At 31.4% G+C, this 24981-nt stretch overlaps 2 protein-coding genes across 2 annotated transcripts in view; both read right to left on the bottom strand.

Annotated features, from left to right (window-relative positions):
- Window positions 1–9811, bottom strand: part of LOC135139365 (odorant receptor 4-like) — a 146040-nt gene extending 136229 nt beyond the window's left edge. The window contains exons 1-4 of the mRNA XM_064069570.1: window positions 9647–9811; window positions 9489–9595; window positions 9332–9431; window positions 9175–9279 (exon numbers count right to left, since the gene is read on the bottom strand). Of these exons, the coding sequence (XP_063925640.1) occupies window positions 9175–9279; window positions 9332–9431; window positions 9489–9595; window positions 9647–9811 (477 nt within the window). The remainder of the gene's footprint in view (window positions 1–9174; window positions 9280–9331; window positions 9432–9488; window positions 9596–9646) is intronic.
- LOC135139574 (uncharacterized) lies at window positions 2422–3132 on the bottom strand. The gene has a single exon (XM_064069873.1). The coding sequence runs from the start codon at window positions 3130–3132 to the stop codon at window positions 2422–2424; it is 711 nt and encodes a 236-aa protein (XP_063925943.1).
- Window positions 9812–24981: the final 15170 nt, after the last annotated feature.

Genomic DNA, 24981 nt, shown 5'->3' with positions numbered 1-24981 from the left:
CACATGGAGGTATGGTAACAATTAGAAGCTTCAATTCATACGAAACGAATTCATCAACTTTTTTTATACAAATTTGACTATTTATTTTCAAAACGCGGATGCAACTTTGCGAAATTATTCCAATTTTATTGAAATTTTTAGCAAAAAAAGATACGCTTTAATGTAATATAAGTCAAATTGGGTTTTAACATACAGAACGATTATAAAAAATAAAATTTAACAATTTCCAAATATCGATATTTCAGTTTTTTCAAATTGAACACTGAAATATCTACTACACTTCTATGTAGATACATAATTGTAAAAACGTCACCATTTTATAAAAAGTTTGAAAAATTTATAACAACGGCACCTATTCCTTCGTAAAACGTTACCAGTAAAATGACACATTTTTGCATCCAAATTTTGAAGCATTGTAGTGCACATGAAGCTTTATCAATTGGAGGTACCTCACCTTAACTTCAATTTCGTTGCCAAACCAGGACCAGATAAAAATTTGTATGATAGTTGCCAATCCATTAAAAATCTCGTTCAAACCTCCGCTAATTACATTATCGACCTATCAAAAAAGTATCACCATTTGTATCGAAAAATCGAAAAACTCACCAAAGATAACCTAAATAGAGCTACTGCAAGAGCTGTTGTGCTGCTCACGAATTGTCCTAACATTATCTTATCGAAAATTTTGTTGGTGTAAGTAGCCGAACTGAAAACGCAGAGACTAAGTTCACTGTGAATGTTTTTGATAAGAGAGTACCTCAATATAGCTTGGTGTTGTTTTACACAGTCTTTGATTTGTTTGTTAACATACCAAGGTTTATCAATATCGTGGTGAAGATTTTTCAGACTATCACACAACATGTCACACTGATTGATTAAATATAACATGAAGAAGAAGATTAAGGTATCTATTTGTACTACAGCTACGAGAAGATATAATATGGCTGTACACTGATAAATGTAACTGAGTTCATATAATGGTGATATTGTACTGTTGTACGGATACCAAGAAGGAAACGGGAGTTGTTTCTGTTGTATTGCGTTAGTAAAGAAAGGAAAAAGCAACCAAGCGACTGAAGCCACGAAAAGAACCGAAGAAAAAGAAACATAGATGAACTTCCACAAACTTACAGTGAAAACGGCACTTTTCCTCTGGTTTAGATTTTTCGGCTGAAATATGTCATCGTTCAAAGTGAGTACGTTTTTATTGAAAATTTTAATATTTCGTTGAAAGAAAAATATTTTTAAAGACACCAGAATCGAACACGATGAAACAATAATATTTGATGTTAAAGCATCCAGATCGTTATACACGAAGTAAATGTTCACTGCTTGGAAAAAATTGTGACCTCCCATCAGAACGACTATTATGAGAAACGAGTAAAGTTCGTATAGAACTGGTGAAGAAATCTGCGCCTTGTTAGTACACAATCCCACTAAGCTTAACATTAAAATGTTAATTCGGATTGTGTTGTGAGTAAAATCGAATTTTTCCATTGCACACACACAACACTTTAGAAGTCGCTTATGTACTGATGAAGTTTAGCTTTGGAAATGGAATCTGTTCAGCGCGCAAAACCACAATACGCAAATAATACGTCTGGTAGAAAGAGAATAAGCTCCGCTGAATTATGAATAAATGATGGTTACGTGTTTTAAAATTCAAAGGAAGTTTGTTACTCTTTCATTAGCGATTTTATTAAAATAATGTCTCGTGCATTAAACTTTAAAAATTGTTAAGTGGTTGGAAGATAATGACAAGCAGTCTGTTATACTTTATTTTACATTTTATATGTTTGACCGAGTTAGACAGCACGCACATATTTCATTATTCCAGTACGAAAATGTGGATACCCGGCGTACAAAATTAAAACGGTTTCATAAACCACAAGTACAGGAATATGTTATTTTATAAAATTTAAGTAGAATGTACCATGAAAAATTGTTGGTGGATATGACTAGATATATTTTGATTAATGTTTTACCATGTCTATAGATGGTAAAACGCTACCAAAATTTTTGTTCTGTTATATTATTGTTAATAATAATAATTATGTCATGTGTGTCCAAAAATACTTCACATGTAAGTTTTGTTATAAAGAATAGAACACTGCGGTGTTAGAGTTCAGGCTTTTTCTTACCTTGGTTTCAACTTCGTTCCCAAACCAGCAATAAATAAAAACCTGGGAAGTTATTGCCACCGAATATAACATTCTAATGAACCCCTCGTTACTCAGAGGGTTGACCTTACAAAAATTAGGTATTATTTAGTTTAAAATTAATTTGAAAACTTACCAAAGACAACTGAAACATGGTTGATGCAAGAACAACGGTGCTTGTAAAAAATTGTCCCAAAATTATTTTGTCAAAAAACCGGTTGCTGTCTTGAGCAAAACTGGAAACCAAGTTTTATTTCTACTTTTAACACAACCGTTTCGAATACCTCAAAATTGTTTTGTGGTGCGTTATACACTCCACAATTTTTGTCTTAATAACGTCGCATCTTTTGTCAATGGTAATATATTTAAAAGAGTCGCACAAATTGTCACACTGAGCGACTATGTAGCTCATTAATGCTAGTATAAGAGCGTCCATATTTATGGTGGATATCACCAGAAAAACTGTCCCGATGGACTGATAGACGTAGGTTATCTCATACAGTGGTGAAACTGTGCTATCATAGAAGTACCAAGCGATAAGGGGTAGTTGTTTGTCTCGGACAGTGTTAGTTAAAACTGGAATCAGTAACCATATGGAAGACGTCACACTAACCATCGAAAAGTACGAAATATACACCATTTTCCAAAAGTTTAAAGTTCTTCGAATTATTTCATCTTGATTGTTACTTTTTGGTTGAAAGATTTCATCGTTCCACAAATCTGTAAGCTTCTTCACAATTTTCAGATTTCGTAGAAAGAAGAATGTCTTCACAGATATAAGAACGTCAGTGGTTGTGAGGAAAATGCTATCTGCGAAAGTTTCTATGTTCTTGTAGGCCAAAAAAATACTTATTAATTGAAAAAAGTTATGCAAACCCATTATCACAACGACTGAGATGAACGAGTAGAAACCATACAAATCAAATTTGTATATGGTGTCACCATCAGGCCACAATCCCATTAATTTTAACATAAGAATGGTGATTCGTATTGTGTGTTTTAAATCACGTTTTTCGACTTTGAAAGCCATTTGTTCAGTTTTCTGACTAGTTTTGGCACTGTTTAGTGGGTTACTAACACAAATTTCATTCTGCGCTTGAAAATATATTATAAAGGATGTAATTTTACATATTTTATGACGAGTCTTTGGAGAGTGACGTGGAAGCAAACTGAGGACTGTTATTATCTAATTTAGTAAGATGCCACTACCTAATTATACTTAAGTTCGAGTAAAATTGAATTTAAATAATTTATTGTTTTTTAATTAGTGGGTAAAAACAAGCTTATGGAATTTAGGCAAGGCTATTATTTCATTTTTTACAGAGCTAGACAATTTTCAAGCTATTATAAATTAATGCAGTTTTGTGCACAATTCTAGCTACAGGGTGTCGTAACAAAACGCTACGATCCAGAGTGTAAAGAAGCTTCATATAGCGTCCATAGCGTCAAAGAAGTAATTATTATAGAAATCCCTATATCACGAGTTGGAGAATAATAAACAGTTTTGGTAGTTCGAAAAACTAAGGAATATGGTAGTAAAAAATGTTTAAGTATATGTAAAAAGCAGCAAGTCATTAATAATCTAATTTCTTGAAGGTGAGTAATGTTTGTGCATTTACATCTAAGAATTTTAAGAACTCTAGATTTTTTGTGTAGAATCTTTACAAAAGCCTTGTGAAAGGTGAAATATTCTATTTTAAAGTTGCGGTTTATGCATTTTAAACGTTTAAAAAAAATGTTTAGATTTTTTTTTTTTAATAAAATTTGGGAAAAATATGTTTAATGCAGTATTTTCTTTTAGGGAGATGAGCCACATTAAGACTTTGGATTCATAATTTAAAAAACTGGCAATTTTACATAAAGACAGAGGCGAACACAGGAAAACACACAATTCTAATAATGTCATAAGATAATATTTGCGTATTCCTTATTCTGGAAAATATCGTCATTATCATTACAAAATTTTAGGTATCTTAATGAAGAACTAGTTTTATCACAAATAATTATTATGATGACTGATGTACTGAATATACTTGTTTTTCGTTCCACTCTAACATCTTAGTTGAAAAGATATAAGTTTGAAATTCAGAACAATCAATTATGGTAACACTCAGAAACATATAAAATGGACAGTGTTAACATTATATCGCCTTTGATTTTTTCGAAAAAAATCATCCAGGATTTGTTCGCCAAAATTTTGGATGACGTCACAGCTTTTTTGGAGGGAATAAATGGATACATTTTGATTAACGATTTACCATGCTTATGATAACCTGAAAAATTTTGCAAAATTTCAGAGCATTTGGTTTTGTAGTTTCACAGTTGAATTGTAAAATGTTGTTATATATTAGGTTAAAAAAAAATAAGCCCATAATTGTCTAATTTTTTTGAATACAGTATTGAGTTAAATTAAGCCGTTTTTTTAATGACACCCTATATATTTTAACTATTACCTAGTCCTGAAGGACAAGGGGTGTTATTGATGCCCCAGGTTTTTACTTTATAGCGGTTATCACAAAACAGAAAATCGTAGAATCAAATTTTATAATTTTTTTAAAGAGCTGGATTTGTAGGATTATATTTACTTATAACCTTCGACCAATTTTTTACTGATCAAATTAAAAACCTCATTTTCTAGAAAATATGAGAATACCCACGTTTTTATCTAATTATGATCAAATAAGAATAATAATGATCAAATTCAAAACATTTTGTTCCATTGTGGCTTAATTAATAATTTTAGTCTTCTGTTTTGAGTAGACAACTCAGTCAAATTAAACAAATTTCCCCGTGACATTCTTTCGATGTATAAACAATAAACATAAATAATCGAAATTAAGCATATACAATGTTAATAATACACTCTTTTCCGTTAGTTATTTGCTTTAAATACATTTCATGTTGTCTGTATATCCTTTACACCCCCGCGGCGTAGGGGGTTCGAGGTATCATTTACACTACTGGTTTTTACTATATAAAGGTTATCAAAAAACACAAATTTTCTATAATTTTTCAAAGAAGCGAAATTTGTTAAGTAACCTTGGACCAATTTTTTTAGAGATTCTTGTAGAGATACTTTTTCTGAATTCACAGGGGTATCATGAAGTTATCACATTTTGTTAAAAATTTGTGGTAAAAATTAATTTAATTTTTGTATCAAGGCAGCCGTAACGAATTTATTGCGACAATTATGTTTTTTTACAGGAAAATAATAATTCAATATAAATTTTTTTGCAAATATTAAAACATCAATATCTGAAAATATTAAAGAATCAGTGAATTCAGAAAGAAAATCTCTCTAAGAATCTCTGAAAAATACATAGGTGTCTTTAAAAAAAAGTTGAATGTTGTACACAAAACCAAATTGACCTTAAACATAAATTTTTCGAATGCGATCGTTGTACAATTAAAATGATTTAATTTGAAATAATAAACAATATTTATTTGTACTAGAAAAAAATTGGTCAAAGGCTATTTCGATAGAACTTCCCTCGCCCTAGAAGTATAATCTGACAAAACGGCATAAATAACACCCCCGCAGCCCCTGCATCGTACGGACAATGTAAAATGTATTTGAAACACTTAACTAACAGGATAAACTGTCCTTCAGCATTAGGTAAAAGCAATCTGAAGCTCAAGTGTTTATTTATGTTTATACATCGAAAGAATGTCACGTAGAAATTAGTTTGATTTGGCTGAGTTTGTCTTCTCAAAACATATGACTAAAATTGTTAATTAAATCGAACAATCGAACACAATGTTGTGAATATTATAATTCTTATTTTATCATTATTATATATGTGCGTTTTAACACATTTTCGAGAAAATGGGATGATTCGTTCTTAATTTAACCAATTTTTTTTTTGTTATAAACATAGATAATACTCAACGCGCGAGAAAAAGAGGAAAAAAAAGGAAAAAACGAAAGGCCAAGTTTGGAATTGAACGCGCGACGTCCGATCCGCATTCGTCAGCCTTAACCACTAGACCACGACCGTGATGCCATCCGCTAATGGTAAACTACTCTACCGTGCTTTATGTTTTTGCAAAAATTTTGGACGGTTGGGGAAAAACTCAAAGTGGACTCGTACACCACACTTATAGTAGTATATTGTTGTATAACAGTTAAATCAAATAAACATATATTCTTTGAAATCACATGATCAAATTGTTGGTGAGAATGATTAGCAAAATTTTGGTTAGCATTTAACCGTTTACATCATACTTATAATATATATATATATATATACAAAATTTGACTACAATCGGTCCAGCAGTTTCGGAGATTACGTGTCTAATAAAAATGGACAAGCACCCGACAGACAGACAGACGGAAACGGGAGACTACTTTTTTTGTGCTGTAGGGGTCATGAAACGTCGAGAAAATAGAAAAGTGGGCATTCGCCCGATGGACTCGGGAAGTAATAGGACAGCTACGAACTTAGATTTTTTCCAAACACAACATAATTTTGCTTTTTTTCGAACAATGTGAACGTCCAGGGTAAAATATCAAGTCGGATTCGTAAATCACAAGTGTATGGGTATGACAACAATCGGTCGAGTAGTTTCGACACCGTCGACAGACAGACAGCAGAGAGACGGCAGATAGACTACAGTCAACAGACAAGCAGACGGAAATGGAAGACCTATTTTTTCACACTCTGGGGATTACGAGACGTCTAGAAAACATTAAAGCAACCATTCGTCGTATGAATTGTATTACAATACTCCCTTAGTATACGTCAGGAAAATAAAAGCGATCGGTTTTTGCCTAGTATGTAAGTTATTTAACAAAATATAAATCTGAAATCTGGAATTATTTATCGACAAACAAAATCTATAAAATTAATTTTTGTTTTTTTTTCGAAAAATAAATAATTAATGTAAGAATGATATGTATTATTTACTACATTCTTTTTCCTCTTTATATTTCAGTAAATAAACTTTTTCCAATTACTGATAAAAATAATTGCATCTAGTCTATTTATTATTTCTTGAGCTCTAAAGAAGAAAATATCAAGAAAACATAAAAATGTGCCAAATTGAACAGATTTGTTCGCGAGATTAATTTTAATTCTTCAATTATACATTCATTTTAAATTGAAGACGAAAAGTTGTTGACTTTGAAAAATTGGCGCAGTTCTAGGTCTTTACTTTTTTCTCGTTTCCGCAGAAATCGAAAAATAAATTTCTACCATCAGATGTTTTAAGTGTCCGCAAAATACAGATAAATTCGACTCAGGTTCGATAAAAGAAGACAGAAAAGCTCAATAATACCACATTGTGAACATATTTTTAACTGACATTAGGGGGCAAGTGCCACATTTTTGTCTCACCTTGATTTCAACTTCGTTTCCAAACCAACAATAAATAAAAATCTGCGAAGTTATTGTTCCCGTGTACAATATTCTAATGAACCCATCTTTACTAAAAGGATTGACCTTACAAAATTCCAAACATTATTTATGTAAAATTTCTTGGAAAACTCACCAAAGACAACTGAAACATAGTTGACGCGAGAACAATGGTACTGGTAGCAAATTGTCCCAAAATTATTTTATCAAAAAATTTGTTGCTGTCTTGAGCAAATCTAGAAACATTTTAATTTCGATTACATTTTTAAGAACCGCTACACATACCTTAAAATTTTTTTATGATGTATTATACACTCAACAATGTTTCTATTAACACTGTTGCGTCTTTTGTCGATGTTGATATACTTAAAAGAATCGCACAAATTGTCGCACTGGGCGACTATATAGGTCATTAGAGCCAGTACAAGAGAGTCCATATTTATGGTAGTTATGACCAATAAAGCTGTTCCAACGCACTGATAAAAGTACGTTATTTCATACAGTGGCGAAATTTTAGTATCGTAGAAGTACCAAGCGGCAAGTGGTAGTTGCTTGTTTCGGACAGTTTTAGTTAAAATTGGAATAATCATCCAAATGAAAGACGTCACACTAACCATCGAAAAATACGAAACATACATCAGTTTCCAAAAACCCAAGTTTCTTTGGAGTGTTTCGCTTTGAATTCTACTTTTTGGTTGAAAGACTTCATGGTTCCACATATTTGTAACTTTCTTCACTATTTTCAGATTTTGTACGAAGAAACATGTTTTCACAGATACGAGAACGTCAGTGCTTGTGATGAAAATGCTATTCGCCAAAGCTTCGATGTCTTTGTAGGTGAAAAAAATATTTATCAACTGGAAAAAATTGTGACTACCCATTATCACAACAACTGTGATGAAGGCGTAAAAACCGTACAAATTTGGTTTGTATGTGGAACTTTCAGGCCACAGTCCCATTAATTTTAACATGAGAATGTTCATTCGTAGTGTGCGTTTTAAATCAAGCTTTTGCACTTTGAACGCCATTACTTCACTCTTTAGTTTACTGACTGGTCTTTGGAGTGTTTAATGGGGTTATCAGTTTAGTTCTGCGCATCAAAATAACATTATAAATCTTGTATGGAAGGTGGTAGTCAAATGTATACATATTTTATGAAGAGTCTTTGGAAACTGACGTGGAAGCTGAGTGAGCACTGTTATTATCTAATTTAATAAAACGCCACTACCTAATTAAGTGAACTTGAATTTAAATATTTTATTGTTTTTTAATTTGTAGGTAAATGGTGCTTATGGAATTTATTCAAGGTTGTTATTTCATTTTTTAGAGAATTTCAACATGGCTTAAATTTTTGAGGCATTATTGATTAGTACAGCTCTGTGCACAAATGTAACTACAGGGTGTTGGAATAATATCAAAAAAGTTTAAAGTTTATTTTAGAGTTTTGCAGTAAACAGTTGTAATAAAATGCCTTTAACGATTTTCGTTGATTATTCTAGCAGCTATTCATAACTTGCTTTATTAGACCGTAAGTCTTTTTTTTTAAATTCCTTTCTGAATTTTGTAGCTAAATTTGATTTTAGAAAAACCACGACAAAACGTTTTTTCGACACGAATTCACCATTCAAAGCAACTGCTCAAAAAATTCAAATGATTCTTACCTTAACCTGAACTTCCTCTCCGAACCAGCAGTAAATAAAAATCTGTGTGATCACTGCCATGACGTTAAAAACACTCTTTACACCTTCACGACCTAAATTAACGACCTATCGAAAAATCGTAAAATTATCAGCTTTCGATAATTGCAGGGAAACCTACCAAAGACAACTGTAACATATTTACTGCAAAAGTAACCGTTGTAGTGACTAACTGACCTAAAATAGTCTTATCGAAAAATTTATTACTGTCCACAGCTGAACTGGAAATGTGTAAGACATCAAAAACTTTAAAGTGGTTTGTTCTGTTACAGAAATACCTCAAGATAGCTTGGTGGTGCTTGACGCAAGCAATGACCCTTTGATTGACATCAACATTATACAGGTCATGGTGAAGATTTTTAAGATCATCACACAAATTATCACACTGGATTGTGATGTACATTATGAGAAAAAAAATTAATGTGTCTATATGTACCATAGTTGTGACGAGGTAAAGTGTGGCGACACATTGATAAATGTAGGTAAATTCGTACAGAGGCGAGATCGTACTGTCATAGGGATACCATGCGGCAAATGGTAGCTGTTTATCTTGAGTTCCTTTAGTCAAAATTGGAATGAGTAACCATGCGGATGAAGCCATAACCGCAAGGGATAAGAAAGACAGATAGACAATCTTAAAGAAGTATAGTGTCAGTTCAGCACTTCTTCTTTGTTGTTCAGTTTTTGGTTGAAATATATCACTGTTTAACGAGAGTATAAGGTCATTGATGATGGTGATATTTCGCTGAAAGAAATGGATTTTTACAGACACCAGAATACAAGTACTAGTCACGACGATAATAGGTGTTAGAGCTTCTAAATCTTCATACACAAAATAAATGTTCACTGTCTGGAAAAAATTGTGACCACCCATTATAACGACAACTGAGAAAAATGTGTACAGTTTGTACAGATTCGATGCAGGTTTCTCATCACTTTTAATTTCTAGTCCCATGAATTTTAACATTAGAATGTGTGACCGTATTGTATAGATCCAGTCGAACTTTTGCATTACGAACACGCGCTTTGTAAATGGTGATTGAGGTCTAGTAAGAAAATACAAACTCAACCTTCAGATCTAATCATTTCTTGTCTGTCTAAATCCAAAACAACAAATTTTCCTGCTTTGAAAACATCGTGGGATAAATAAATTTCTGGATAAATTTTGATATTAATTTTAGAAGACTATTCACTATAATTGTTTGTTTCAAATAGGATTTTTGCAACATTAACACACCACTTATTAGTTTTAAACTCGCAACAAGCTTTCGCGGACTGAGCTTTCATCTGCGTAGTGAAAGAAAGCACTCACGAGTGTATGACTTCTAAATGAATAAAACCGCAGAGAGCAAAACTGACAACAGGAGTTATACATATTTTATTGGTGTTCTTTGACCTGTAACCGGCTATTGATACTCTTTCATTAAATTATATCCGGAATTACCGTATTTATGTCGGTAGTCTCTAATGTAATGTTTTTCTCTTCAGTCAGAAACGTAAGTACAGTGTGGCTTGTAATTGGTTTCAGTTTGTAAATAAGGGTGCAGTACATTATTCCAACGTGAATAAAAATTGAATTGCATTTATGATTTCCTTCGAACCGCACACATTTACTTTTTGTGTAATGAGAAAACCACCGAATCGATTACTCTGAATTTTTTCTGTCCGAGAAATTCGTGAGTTATCCCTATTAGGTTATAAAATTAAATTAAGCTTACATGTTTCGGTACTGAAAAAGAATAACGAAATTTTTAATATTTGTAATTCACAAATTAGTAGATTAGCCTCGAAGTTTTATGATTTCAACTATGTTAGTTCAAAAACTATTGCTTTGATTTTATTTTTACTTCCCGAGCGTAAGTTAAGGAAGTATGGTAATCGAGTCCATTGGACGTTTAGAGTATGAAAAAAGTGGTCTCCCTTTTCCGTCTATCTGTCTGTCTGTCTGTCTGTCTGACTGTCCGCCGTCCGTGTGGATTTTTATTGGACAGATAATCTTCGAATCAACCGAAGATATAAATAATTTATAATTAATATCACATACGTGGTAAAACGCTAACCAAACTAATAATGTGATGACGTCATTTCAAAATGGTACATAGTGAAGGAGTTTTAAATTGTATTAAATAACATACACGTCTAGTTTATAAATACGTGTTGATGTTCTACTCAAGATATCCGAATATTTGCAGTCGTTTTAAAGTTATCGTAAATTTTAATAAAAATATATCTGTTTATCCCGCCAAAAAATTGATGACGTCATCTCAAAATACTACCAAATAAATCCTATTGAAAATGTGCAAAATTTGACGAGTCTATACTTGCGATTGATCATTGTCTTCATATTTTTATAATCGCTTATACAGAGTGACTTAAAAAAATGAATGAGTCCATTTATTTAATGGATTAAATCAGGAACTACAAAATCAAATGCTTTGAAGTCTCGCAGACGTTTCAAGATTATCACAGGCATGGTAATTTTTTAATCAAGATATAGCTATCTAACCACCCTACTCCCTTTTTTCATTAGAAGCAATAGATTAAATAAAATTTAACACTCTTTAATTTTTTATTGATCGAATTAAAAACGAGTCTTGCTTGGCTTATAATAATAATGAGGCGACAAACTCATTCAAATCGAACTAAGTTCTAGGTGACATTCTCCCGATATAAAAATGTTCACTTCAAGTTGTTATTATTTCTGAGAGGCAATTTTTACTTATTGAGTGTAAGTTAAAAAACTATAGTAATCGAGTCCATCGGGTGACTTGGTGTTATCACATTTTTACAATGATAAAATATGGACATGTGTAGTGATTTCTAAAGCTGTTTTCATTTTTTATTATTTCTTTAACTCTAAAGTAAAAAATTTCGAGAAAACACCTAAAAAATTATATCTAATTGAACAGAATGGTGCGCAAAAATTAGTTTTAATTCGTCAATTATTTCTAGATGTCAAAGTTATTAACTGTAAAGCAAAATAGTCGAAAATGTATTCTTTTTTTCGAAAAAAATCCCTTTTGAATATTGTAACTAAGTTTGATTTTAGAAAAACCACGACAAAATATCTTTTGAACACGAATTCACTCATCAGCAACATCGACAACTGGTTAAAAAATTTAAATTATTCCTACCTTAATCTGAAGTTCCTCTCCAAACCAGCAGTAAATAAAAATCTGTGTGATCACTGCCATGGCGTTAAAAACACTATTTACACCTTCACGACTTAAATTAGCAACCTGTTAAAAAAATTGTAAAATTGTCAGCCCTTCATTATTGCAGGAAAACCTACCAAAGACAACTGAAACATATTTACTGCAAAAGTAACCGTGGTAGTGACAAACTGACCTAAAATAGTCTTATCGAAAAATTTATTACTATCCACAGCGGAACTAGAAATGTTCAAGATATCAAAAACACTAAAGTGGTGTGTTCTATTACAGAAATACCTCAAGATAGCTTGGTGGTGCTTGACGCAAGCAATCATTCTTTCGTTGATATTATACAGGTCATGGCGAAGATTTTTAAGATCATCACACAAATTATCACACTGGATTGTGATGTACATTATGAGAAACAGAATTAATGTGTCTATATGTACCACAGTTGTGACGAGGTAAAATGTGGCAACACATTGATAAATGTAGGTAAATTCGTACAGAGGCGAGATTGTACAGTCATACGGATACCATGCAGAAAATGGTAGCTGTTTATCTTGAGTGCCATTACTCAGAATTGGAATTAGTAACCATGCAGTTGAAGACATAACTGCAAGGGAGAAGAAAGACAGATAGACAAAATTAAAGAAGTATAATGTCAGTTCAGCATTTCTTCTTTGTTTTTCAGTTTTTGGTTGATATAGATCACCGTTTAAAGAGAGTATAAGGTTATTGACGATGCTGATATTTCTCTGAAGGAAGTAGATTTTTACAGACACCAGAATACTCGTACTAGTCACGACGATAATAGGTGTTAGAACTTCCAAGTCTTTATACACGAAATAAATGTTCACTGTCTGGAAAAAATTGTGAACACCCATTATAACAACAACTGAGAAAAATGTGTACAGTTTGTACAAATTGGATGCAGGTTTCTCATCACTTTTAATTTGTAGTCCCATGATTTTTAACATTAGAATGTGTGATCGTATTGTATAAATCCAGTCGAACTTTTGCATCACGAACAAACCCTATCTTTAGAAAATCGTAAACTCGTCAAAAGTACAAATAATTTCTTGTTTGTCTAAACCTAAAACAACAAATTTTCCTGCTTTGAAGACACTGCGGTAGAAATAAATTTGTGGACAAGTTTGGCTCATAAATGTCGCAGTTTCTACTAATTTTAAAATAAAACTATCCACTATAATTGTTTCGAATAGGATTTTTGCAACATTAACACATCACTTATTAGTTTTAAACGGGTTTAAAACGGTTAAACAACAAGCTTTCGCGGACTGATCTTTGATCTGCGTAGAGGGAGAAAGCAGTCACGAGTGTACGATTTCTAAATGAATAAAATCGCAGGCAACAAAACAGACAAGAGCAGTTATACATATTTTATTGGTATTCTTTGACCTGTATCCGGCTATTGATACTCTTTCATTAAATAATCTCCGGAATTACCGTATTTATATCGGTAGTATCTAATGTAAAGTTTTTCTCTTCAGTAACAAACGTAAGTACAGTGTGGCTTGTAATAGGTTTCAGGTTTTAAAAAAGGGTGCAGTACATTATTCCAACGTGAATGAAAATTGAATTGCATTTGCGATTTTCTTCTGTCCTGATATTCGAATCGCACACATTTACTTTTTTGTAATGAGAAAACTACCGAATCGATTACTCTGAATTTTTTCTGTCCGAAAAATTTGTGAGTTATCTCCATTAGGTAATAAAAAATCGTTAATAAATTCTGTTCAAAATTAAGCTTATTCTTTCAAAAAGGATAACGAACTTTTGATATTTGTAACTTACAAATTAGATAAGCTTGGACGCTTTATGATTTAAACCACATTAGTTCAAAAACTGTTGCTTTGATTTAATTTTTACTTCCTGAAAGTAAGCTAAGGAAGTATTGTAATCGAGTTCATGGAACGACTTGCCACTTTCACGTTTTGCGGACGTTTCGAAATTTTATATATGTATTATGAATATTAAATAGATGGTAATACTCTGGACCAAACTTTGTCTAATCGTCCCCACCAGTACAAAATTTTACATAGCAAATGTGTTTTAAATTGTATACTTGTTGATTTTATACCCAAGACATCCGAATGTTTTGCAGACGTTTTAAAATTATCGCAAACACGATAAATTTTTAATCAAACTAGATCTGTTAATCCCCACCCAAAATATTGATAATGTCGTTACAAAATTTTACCTAAAAGATCCTACTGACAATGTGCAAAACATGATGAGTCTATACTTCTGATTTATAATTGCCTTCATATTTTTAGAATTCTTATACAGGGTGACTCAAAGAAATTAATGAACGTGTCAATTTATTTTATGGATTGAGTTAGGAACTGCAAAATCGAATGCTTTGAAATCTGGCAAAAATTTTAAAGTTATCGCAAACATGGTAAATTTGTATTTAAAATGTATCTCTTTATCCTCCCCAGAAATTTATGACGATGATTTATCATTGCCTTCATATTTTTAGAATTGCTTATGCAGGAGGAATAAAAAAAGTTAATGAATGAATGAATTCATTTTATTGATTAAATCTGGAGCTGTAAAGCCGAAATTTTTGTAATTTTGCAGACGTTTTAAAGTTATCATGCATTTTAATAAAATTATGTATATTTCTCTCAAAATTTTACCAAATAAATCCTATCGAAAATGTGCAAAATGTGATGAATCTATACTTGCGATTGATCATTGTCTTCATGTTTTTAGAATTGCTTATACAGAGTGACTCAAAAAAAACCGAATGAGTCTGCTTATTTTATGGATTAAATCAGGAACTGCAAAATCAAATGCTTTGAAATCTTGCAGGCATTTCAAGGTTATCATAAGCATAGTAAATTTTGAATCAAAATATATCTATATCTATCTAGCCACCCTACACCATTTTTTATTAGATAGGATAAATTTAATAAAATTAATCGCTCTCTGATTTTTTATTGATCGAGTCACCCCATTACCTCAAAAATGTGGAAATATGCACGCCTTTAGTTAATAATGGTTATAATAATAATATTATTCAGAATATTTTGTTCTACTGTGGCTTAATTAATAATTTTAATCTTCTGTTCTGCATGTGACATTCTTCCGATGTATATATAAACATAAACACTTCAAATTATTATTGTTGCTGAGAGGCCATTTTTACATATTGAGCATAAATTAAGAAACTATAGTGTTCGGGTCCATCGGGCGATTTGGTATTTTCACTTCTAGTTTGACAAATTAGTTTCAAAATTGAAAACTGTTTGTCTCATCGCTTTATCATTTACATGGAACATGTTTCAGAAAAGTTCCGCAATTAAAAAACAATATAAATATCAAACAAAATTGGGTTGGTTAAACACATTCTAAAACTAAACAGCATACAAAACTAAAAGAGTTCGGTCATATTTTCTAAAGAAATTATAATGTACATATGGGGGAAATTTTCTTCAATAAGTAATAACAAATCGCGGCTTTTTTAAAAAGTTTAAAAGAACATCAGCAAACTGTTCAGTATTTTTCTCTGTGAAAATTATATAAACAAAAATATTTTTAATAAAGATACTTGTTTTGTTTAATTAAACAAAAATTGGGGGCTATGAATAACTAATAATAATAAGATCATAATTATACACTGACGGGCAAAAAAAATCGGCCACCGTGAAAAATTTAGCAAAACCAAATTTTAAAAACTATTAATTTAACTAGTGATCGTTATTTTATTAAAGAACTATTCACTATTGATACATGATGTACAGATTAGCAAAAAAAGAAGACAAATAAACCCGGAATAAAATTTAATTTAATAATAACGATCACTAGTTGACTTAAAAATTTTTGAAATGGTTTTGCGAAATTTTTCAGGGTGGCCGGTTTTTTTTGCTGGTCAGTGTAGATTATTATATTATATAGTTGTTTTTATTTTTTATTATTTCTTTAGCTCTAAAGTAAAAAATGTCGAGAAAACACCTATAAAACTATCTCAAATTGAACAGAATGGTTCGCAAAATTGGTTTTAATTCTTCAATTATACATGAAGACGAAAATATCTTGGCTTTGAGACATTTATGTGTTAAAACTTTTGATGAAATAAAATTGTCGCAGTTATAGGTTATAAATAGATTGCTACCACCAGATGTTTTAAGGTGCCTTGTTTTGACCTTACAAAATTGATGAAAATGCTATTGTCTAAAGCTTCTATGTCTTTGTAGTTGAAAAAAATATTTATCAACTGGAAAAATTATGATTACCCATTATCACATCAACTGTGGTGAACGTGTACTTTGAACAGCATTACTTCACTCTTTAGTTTGCTGAATGGTTTTGGGAGTGTTTAGTGGGTTAACAGTTCGGTTCTGTGCATAAAAATAACAATGTATATATATTTTATGAAGAGTTTTTATAAACTGACGTGGAAGCTGAGTGAGCACTGTTATTATATAATTTAATAAAATGCCACTACCTAATTAAGCGAACTTAAATTTAAATATTTTATTGTTTTTTAATTGCTAGGTAAATTGTGCTTACGGAATTTAGTCAAGGATATTATTTTATTTTTTACAGAGTTACATCTTGTCTTAAATTTTCGATCCATTAATAATTTATTAATAACTACAGGTCTGCAGAAATGTGACTACAGGATGTTAAAACAAAATCCTGTGACGTAGTTGCAGTACAGAGTGCAAATATTTGCCTCAATTTCTTTTTTATGATACTATTAAGCCTTTTTTTGGAATAAATCTCTTTTTGAATTTTATAAATAAGTTTGATTTTAGAAAAACCACGACAACATTTTTTTGGACACGAATTCACTCATCAGTAACGTCAATAATTCCTACCTTAATCTGAACTTCCTCTCCAAACCAGCAGTAAATAAAAATCTGTGTGATCACTGCCATGGCGTTAAAAACACTATTTACACCTTCACTACCTAAATTAGCGACCTATCAAAAAATCGGAATATTATCGGTCCGCCAACATTGCAGTGAAACTTACCAAAGACAACTGAAACATATTTACTGCAAAAGCAACCGTGCTACTGACAAACTGACCTAAAATCATCTTATCGAAAAATTTATTACTGTTCACAGCTGAACTGGAAATATTCAAGACATCAAAAACGTTAAAGTGGTGTGTTTTATTGCGGAAATACCTCAAGATAGCTTGGTGGTGCTGGACGCAGGCAATCACCCTTTCGTTGATATTGTATAGATCATGGCGAAGATTTTTAAGATCATCACACAAATCATCACACTGGATTGTAATGTACATCATGAGAAACAAAATTAGTGTATCTATATGAACCACAGTTGTGACGAGGTAAAATATGGCAATACACTGATAAATATAGGTAAATTCGTACAGAGGTGACGTTGTACTATCATATGGATACCATGCAGAAAATGGTAGCTGTTTATCTTGAGTTTTGTTACTCAAAACTGGAATTAGTAACCACGCGGATGATGCCACACCCGCCATGGAGAAGAAAGACAGATAGACAAACTTAAAGAAATATAATACCAGTCCAGCAGCTCTTCTTTGTTTTTCAGTTTTCGGTTGAAATATATCACAGTTTAAAGAGAGTATAAGGTTATTGATGATGTTCATATTTCGCTGAAAGAAGTGGATTTTTACAGACACCAGAATACACGAACTTGCCACGACGATAATAGGTGTTACAGCTTCCAAGTCTTTACAGAAAAAATAAACGTTCACTGTTTGGAAGAGATTGTTTCCGCCCATTACAACGACAACTGTGAAAAATGTGTACATTTTGTACAAATTCGATGCAGGTTTCTCATCACTTTTAATATGTAGGCCCATGATTTTTAACATTAAAATGTGTGACCGTATTGTGTAAATCCAGTCGAACTTTTGCATCACGAGCTAATAATTTCTTTTTAATCAAAATGCCCGTAGTTGCGAATAAAGAAAAAATGTGACCAGATTTCGCGGCGGATTGAGCTTTGATGTGTGTAGAGGAAGAAAGCACTCACGAGTGAACGACTTCTAAACGAATAAAAGCACAGCCAGCAAAATTGACAGAACAGTTATACATATTTTATGACCTGTACTATAGATACTCTTTCATTAAATAATCTCTCGAATTACCGTATTTATGTTGGTAGTATCCAATGTAATGTTTTTCTGTTCAGTAAGAAACGTAAGTACAGTGTGCTTACAATAAGATTCAGCTTTTAGATAAGCGTACACTAGTATATTATTCCAACGTCAATAAAAATTTAATTATATTTGTGATTTAGTGTCTTTATTTCCGAATCACATGCATTTCCGTTTTTTTTTTTGATGAATAAACTACCGAATCGATTACTATGAATTTTCAAAGATACTATGTTTATTCATTCGAGAAATACTATACAATAAAACCAGTTTTTTCGAAAAATAATAAGATTTTTGCAAATTTTATTTTTCATGGCAACCCTTATAAGTTATAAGTAAAAATAAAAATATAAGGTTATGAATATTTTTGCGAGGACACTTATATCACCTTCGATAGATGTTATACTAATAATAACAGTACTGCATGCCCAAATTTTCGGGAAAATGAAGTGCGTCGTTCGTAAACCACAAGTATACATAAAGTCATCAGATTTTGCATATATCAGAGAGTACTTATTCGGTAAAATTTTGAGATGACGTCATCAATTTTTTTAGAGGGCATAAACGAATAAACTTTTTTTCCAAAAATGTGGATGTCTAGCATAAAAAGTTAATATTGATTGATACACCACAAATGCATTATTTTATAAAATTAATAAAACATTTAGTACCAACTGTAAATTTTCGACATGACAATTTTAGATCCTATTGATGGTGGGGATGATTAACCAAATTTTGGTTAGCGTTTTACTATCTACATGATATTCCCAACATAGATACAAAATCGATACAGAGGACAGACGGACAGACGGAAACGGGAGATCACTTTTTTCCTACTATATATTATATGTTATATTACTATACTTCTTAACCTACGCACAGGAAATAATAAAAAATTACAATTATATTTAACAAATTATAGTAGATTAGTGTGGAGGTTTTATGATTTAGTAAAATTTTGACTAGTCTTCGACATATTTCGGGTGAAATCCAAGAATGTTATTAATTTATTTATTTATTACCTTATTAAAAATAATTACAAATTAAAATGACAAAGAGAGATAATATATGGATACTTGTATTGATTTCTAATACATTAGGGGTTAGGGGCCGGTTGCATAAACGCAAATCAAACTTAATCTCTGATTAAGAACAACTGTAACTATGATAATAACAATCGTTACTATGGAGTTAATCAGAGATTAAATTTGATTTGCGTTTATGCAACCGGCCCTAGGTTAGTTCCAAAACTGAGAATTGTTTTTCATCAGTTGGGCGAAATAATTGAACGCAATGAAACCTTTTTAGGAAACAGAATATAACTACAAAACTAGAAGAATTCGCTCATATTTTTAAAATAATAATAATAAAAAAATAAATTTCTAAAAGAAGATCAATTAAACATGTTTAGTATCTTTTCTTGTGTCAATTTTAGAACATAATTTTTTTTAATACAGATTCTTGTTTAGTTTAAATCAAAATTAAAAATTAGTGTATATGAATAAATCTTCTCACCTTTAGCTCGACTTCGTTTCCAAACCAACAATAAACAAAAATTTGTGTCATCATTGCTGTCGTGTACATTATTCTGATGAATCCTTCTTTACTAAAAGGGTTCACCTTTCAAAAACCACAACATTGTATTATTCGAATAACCACCAGTGAAACTCACCAAAGACAACTGGAACATCGTCGATGCTAGAACAACTGTACTGGTAACAAACTGACCCAAAATAATTTTATCGAAAAACTGATTGCTATCTTGGGCAAAACTGAAAATATTTGGATTTTAAATAAGCCAAAAGTAACTTTTCGTTTTTGGTTACAACCTTAGGATTTTTTTGTGGTGCTTTATACAACGTATTATCCTTTTATCAACATTGCGTTTTTCATTAGTTTCAAGATTTTTCATGGAATCACACAAGTTGTCACACTGGCCAATAATGTATACCATCAAAGCTAACACCAACAAGTCTATATTTATGGTACTTACGACCAAAAAAGCTATTGATACACACTGATAAATGTAAGTTATTTCATAAAGTGGCGAAGTACTGGTGTCGTAAAAGTACCAAGCCTCAAGAGGTAACTGCTTACTTTGAACAGACCCGGTCAAAATCGGAAGAATCAACCAAATCGTGGACGTTGTACTAAGCATAGCAAAATACCACACATTCACGAATTTCCAAAACTTCAAACTACTCCGCAACATCTCAACTTGTCTTGTACCTTTTGGTTGAAACGCGTCATCGTTCAACGAAAAAATTACTTTCTTCACTATTTTTATGTTGTGTATAAAGAAGCACATTTTCACGGACACTAAAACGTCCGTCGTTGTAATGAAAATACTAGCTGCTAAAGCTTCCAAATCGTTGTAAACGAAACAAATGTGCATTGTTTGAAAAAAGTTGTGGCTGCCCATAATCCCGACGATGGAAATAAGTGCGTACAGTGTGTATAAATTTGGCTGATACGATTCGTGTCTCTCCGGCCACAGTCCCACTAATCTCAACATTAAAATATTCACTGAGATTGGTTGTCTCAAATCGAATTTGTGCATTCCGAACGCGGCACTTTAGTTTCTGTGTCACTGATAAAAGCTATGACGAGCTTTGACGCTGGTGGGGAACGAAAGCACACACAAATCTGCAGCTTTCAAGTGAATAAAGCGTGCAGGAAAATTGGCAGGAACAGTTATACATATTTTATTAGTGTTCTCTGATCTATGCTCGACCATTGATACTCTTTCATTAGAGGATGAACCAATTGCTGTGTTTAAGTTCGCAATATTTTATTGGGTTTTTTATTGAATGGAAAATATGCACAATGTCAATGTTAGGGATGTAGCAGAAACGATTTTTCTTGGGTTAATTTTTGAAAAATTGATTATTATGATTCATCTGAAGTCTTTAGGTCTCATTTTTTAAACAATTTGTGGTTTTATTAAAATTTCTTCTCAAATATTTTCATTGGTGTCCCAGATTTCAATTAACAAGTTTAATTTTTGGTAATCGATATATGTAAATAAAATGTATTTTCTTCAATAATAAAAACTAATAGACTTCATAGAAATATTGTCTAGTCACTGTCGATAATTAGAGTTATTAATTTGTTATTTTTCTTTTTCTTGCCCGAAAATACGCCAGAAAAACTTCCCGGATCGTCAAGACGTTATGGAAAAATCAGATTTTTGGGCAAAATTTCAATTTTTCAAACGAAATCGAATTTTTTCAAGTTGTCGGAGGACCCTTCGAACAACAATATTTTCATAATCGATTAATGAAATAGGACAAATTTTAAGAAATTTCAAAAGTTACATTTTCAAGCAGCATATTTCAAAAAACCTTCCAGGGCCATTAATACATTATATGTTCCGAATCAGCTGGTCAAAATCTACATCCCAGAATTGTTTGTGGATTTTTAAGCAACTTTTCCAAAAGTTAAATTTTCCAACCAATAACCAAACACATTTTTTTTTATAGATTTCCACTTGTAGACGTTAGTTTGGGATTTTGTTTTTCGAAAATTCCAATTTCCTGAATCAACAAATGAAAATAAACATGCTTGAGGTGTTTCAAAATTTCAGTTTACAAATGAATATTTCAGAAAATCTTGTTTCAAAACTGACAACACGTTATTTTTCGAATCAGCTCGCCGAAATCTACACCTCAGAAACTTTTATGGATTTTTGGGCAACTTTTTTAATTTCGCTTTTCAGACAAATCAAAATTGACCCTTTTCTGAGAATCCTTAGAAAATGAATCAAAAACACATTTGCTTGTAGAATTCCACTTGTAAAAATTATTCTTGGTTTTTGGTTTTTCGAAAATTCCAATTTTTTCTAAATCAGCAAATGAAAATATGACATTTTTGAGCTGTCCAAAAGTTTCAGTTTCAAACCCAATTTTTCAAAAAATGTTGCTTCAAAACTAACAACACGTTATATTTTTCCAATTAGCTCGTTAAAATATACATTCTAGAATTTTTTATAGATTTTTGGGCAAGTTTTCGAAAATTGCAATTTCCTAAACAAATCCAATTTTTTGCCATTTTCTCAGAATTCTTCGAAAATTAACACATTTTCTAGTAGATTTCCACTTGCAGAAGTTATCTGGGCTTCAGTTTTTCAAAAGTTCCAACAATTTTGCCTGAATCAACACATGGAAATTCTTGAGTTATTTCAAAAATTTCTGTTTCAAACCGAATATTACAGAAAATGTTGCTTCAAGATCATCAACACGTTATGTTTTTCGAATCAGCTCCTCGACATCTACATCCCAGAATTTTTGGTAATTTTTTGGACTAGTTTTAATATTCAAATTTTTCAATCAAATCAAATGTTTGCCCATTTTCTGAAAATCCTTCGAAAATTAACCAAACACATTTTTTTTAGACTTTCACTTGTAGAAGTGCTGTAGTTTTTCAAAAATTCGAACAATTTTTCTTGAATCAACACATGAAAAATTATGATATTCTTGAAGTATTTCCAAAATTTCAAATTCAGACCGAATATGTATTTCAGAAAACTTTGCTTCAAGAGCATCAACACGTTGTTTTTCGAATCAGTTCGTTGAGATCTACATCCTAGAATTTTTTGTAGATTTGTAAGAATGTTTTTGTAACAAGTAGGTACTACATTTTTGAGAGTACTAAAAACTTTTGGTGATGTAAGGCGAGAGCAGTTTTCTTTTTATAAATGTTTTTCGTCATCTTTTTAGCATCTTGGTGAAATTTTTCATCGCACATCTTTAAAAAATCAAAATCTCCATTATTTTTTTTTTTGAAAAAAAATCTAGAAAGAAACTAATGTCGAAAAAGCTGCTTTTCGCTGTATTTCATTTTTAACAAAAGAAATCGACAATCTTTTCTGCGTAACGTATACACTTTTGTAAGTTGCAAGCAGTGGTGAAAAGCGTGATCCGAAATTTCCATAAATAACTGAAATATTGAACTTGAAAATACGCGATGAAAAATTTCACCTAAACTTTAAAAATAATGATGATAGTAAACTGTTTTTAAAAAACTACCACTGTGTTGTATAAAGTTAGTTATGGATAAGTTATATATAAAATTTCATAGCAAAAGTCTGTTAATAATATTTTGAAAATATAATGAACAAACAAGTGAAAAAGGTAAGGACACTAAACTAATTTGGATCTTAACCATTTTTCTAAAACACTGAATTTCAGTCCCAAATTTTCTATGTAAATGGTGTCATTTCTGTATAGAAATTTGCATTCACATCACAAATTATTCAGTTGCATCAACATTAGAGTAGCGATATTATTTTGTTTAAAGTGCACCTTGAAATTTTGGTTAATTATTAATTAATATTTTAGGATTACAATATTTACTGAAAATTTTGAAACGTACACTTTGAATTTAGCAAATAATCGAGAAAATAAAATTCGTTATTTTTTACTTTCATCAAGAGGAAAACAAAATAATTTTTCAAAGCTGGATGTATTCAAATTTTTCATGGACGATTTTGAGCTAAAATTTCGAATGATATTTTAATTAAAACTCTAGTCATAAAAAGTATTATGCAATTCAAAAGTGCAAACTGGCTAAAAAAAATGAATCATATTTTTACAAGGAAACATTCTCATTTCTATTAATTACTTTCAAATGTACCTACTTGAACAAAGCTTTTTAATAATGTGTAAAGAAAAATCAGTTTTTCTTCGTGAGTATTTTGTAAACGGATATTTGTTTAATTTGTATTATATTTAACGAATAGTGACTAGATACAATAATATTAAAAAAAAATGTCACTTAGGAAGCACATTAATAAATCGATCTAGTCTTACCTTCAGCTCAACTTCGTTTCCAAACCTACAGTAAATAAAAACTTGGGTCGTCACTGCTATTGTGTAGAATATTCTAATGAATCCGTCTGTACTAAAAGGATTCACCTTACGAAAATCACAATCGTATTTCACTCAATTAATTCACCAGTTCAACTCACCAAAGATAACTGGAACATCGTCGATGCAAGAACAGTCGTACTTGTAACAAATTGTCCCAAAATTATTTTATCGAAAAACCGATTGCTGTCTAGGGCAAAACTGAAAATATTTAATTTGTAAATAAGCCAAAATTAGCTTTGATATGTACTTTCCACCTTAGGATTTTTTTGTGGTGTTTTATACAATCTATTATTCTTTTATGTACATTTCGCTTTTTGTTCGCTTCAAGATGTGTTAAAGAGTCACACAAATTGTCGCACTGGCCAGTAATATATATCATCAAAACTAATATTAACGAGTCTATGCTTGTGGTACTAATGGCCAAAAATACTATTGCTACACACTGATAAACGTAAGTTATTTCATACAGTGGCGAAATCGTCGAGTCATAAAAGTACCAAGCGTCAAGAGGTAACTGCTTATTTCGAACAGATCCGGTCAAAATTGGTAGAATTGACCAAAATGTAGCAATTGTGCTAATCAAAGCAAAGTACGACATGTACATGACTTTCCAA

The sequence above is a fragment of the Zophobas morio genome, unplaced genomic scaffold (genome assembly GCF_036711695.1).
Source record: "Zophobas morio isolate AGI-343-1 ecotype UQ-CSIRO unplaced genomic scaffold, CSIRO_AGI_Zmor_V1 ptg000031l, whole genome shotgun sequence".
NCBI classification, from domain to species: Eukaryota; Metazoa; Arthropoda; class Insecta; order Coleoptera; family Tenebrionidae; genus Zophobas; species Zophobas morio.
This window is presented reverse-complemented; position numbering and strand designations above follow the sequence as displayed.

What these genes read in the sequence shown, in the direction of transcription:
- LOC135139574 (XM_064069873.1), bottom strand. Translation starts at nt 3,132, where the DNA reads ATGTTAAAATTAATGGGATTGTGGCCTGATGGTGACACCATATACAAA.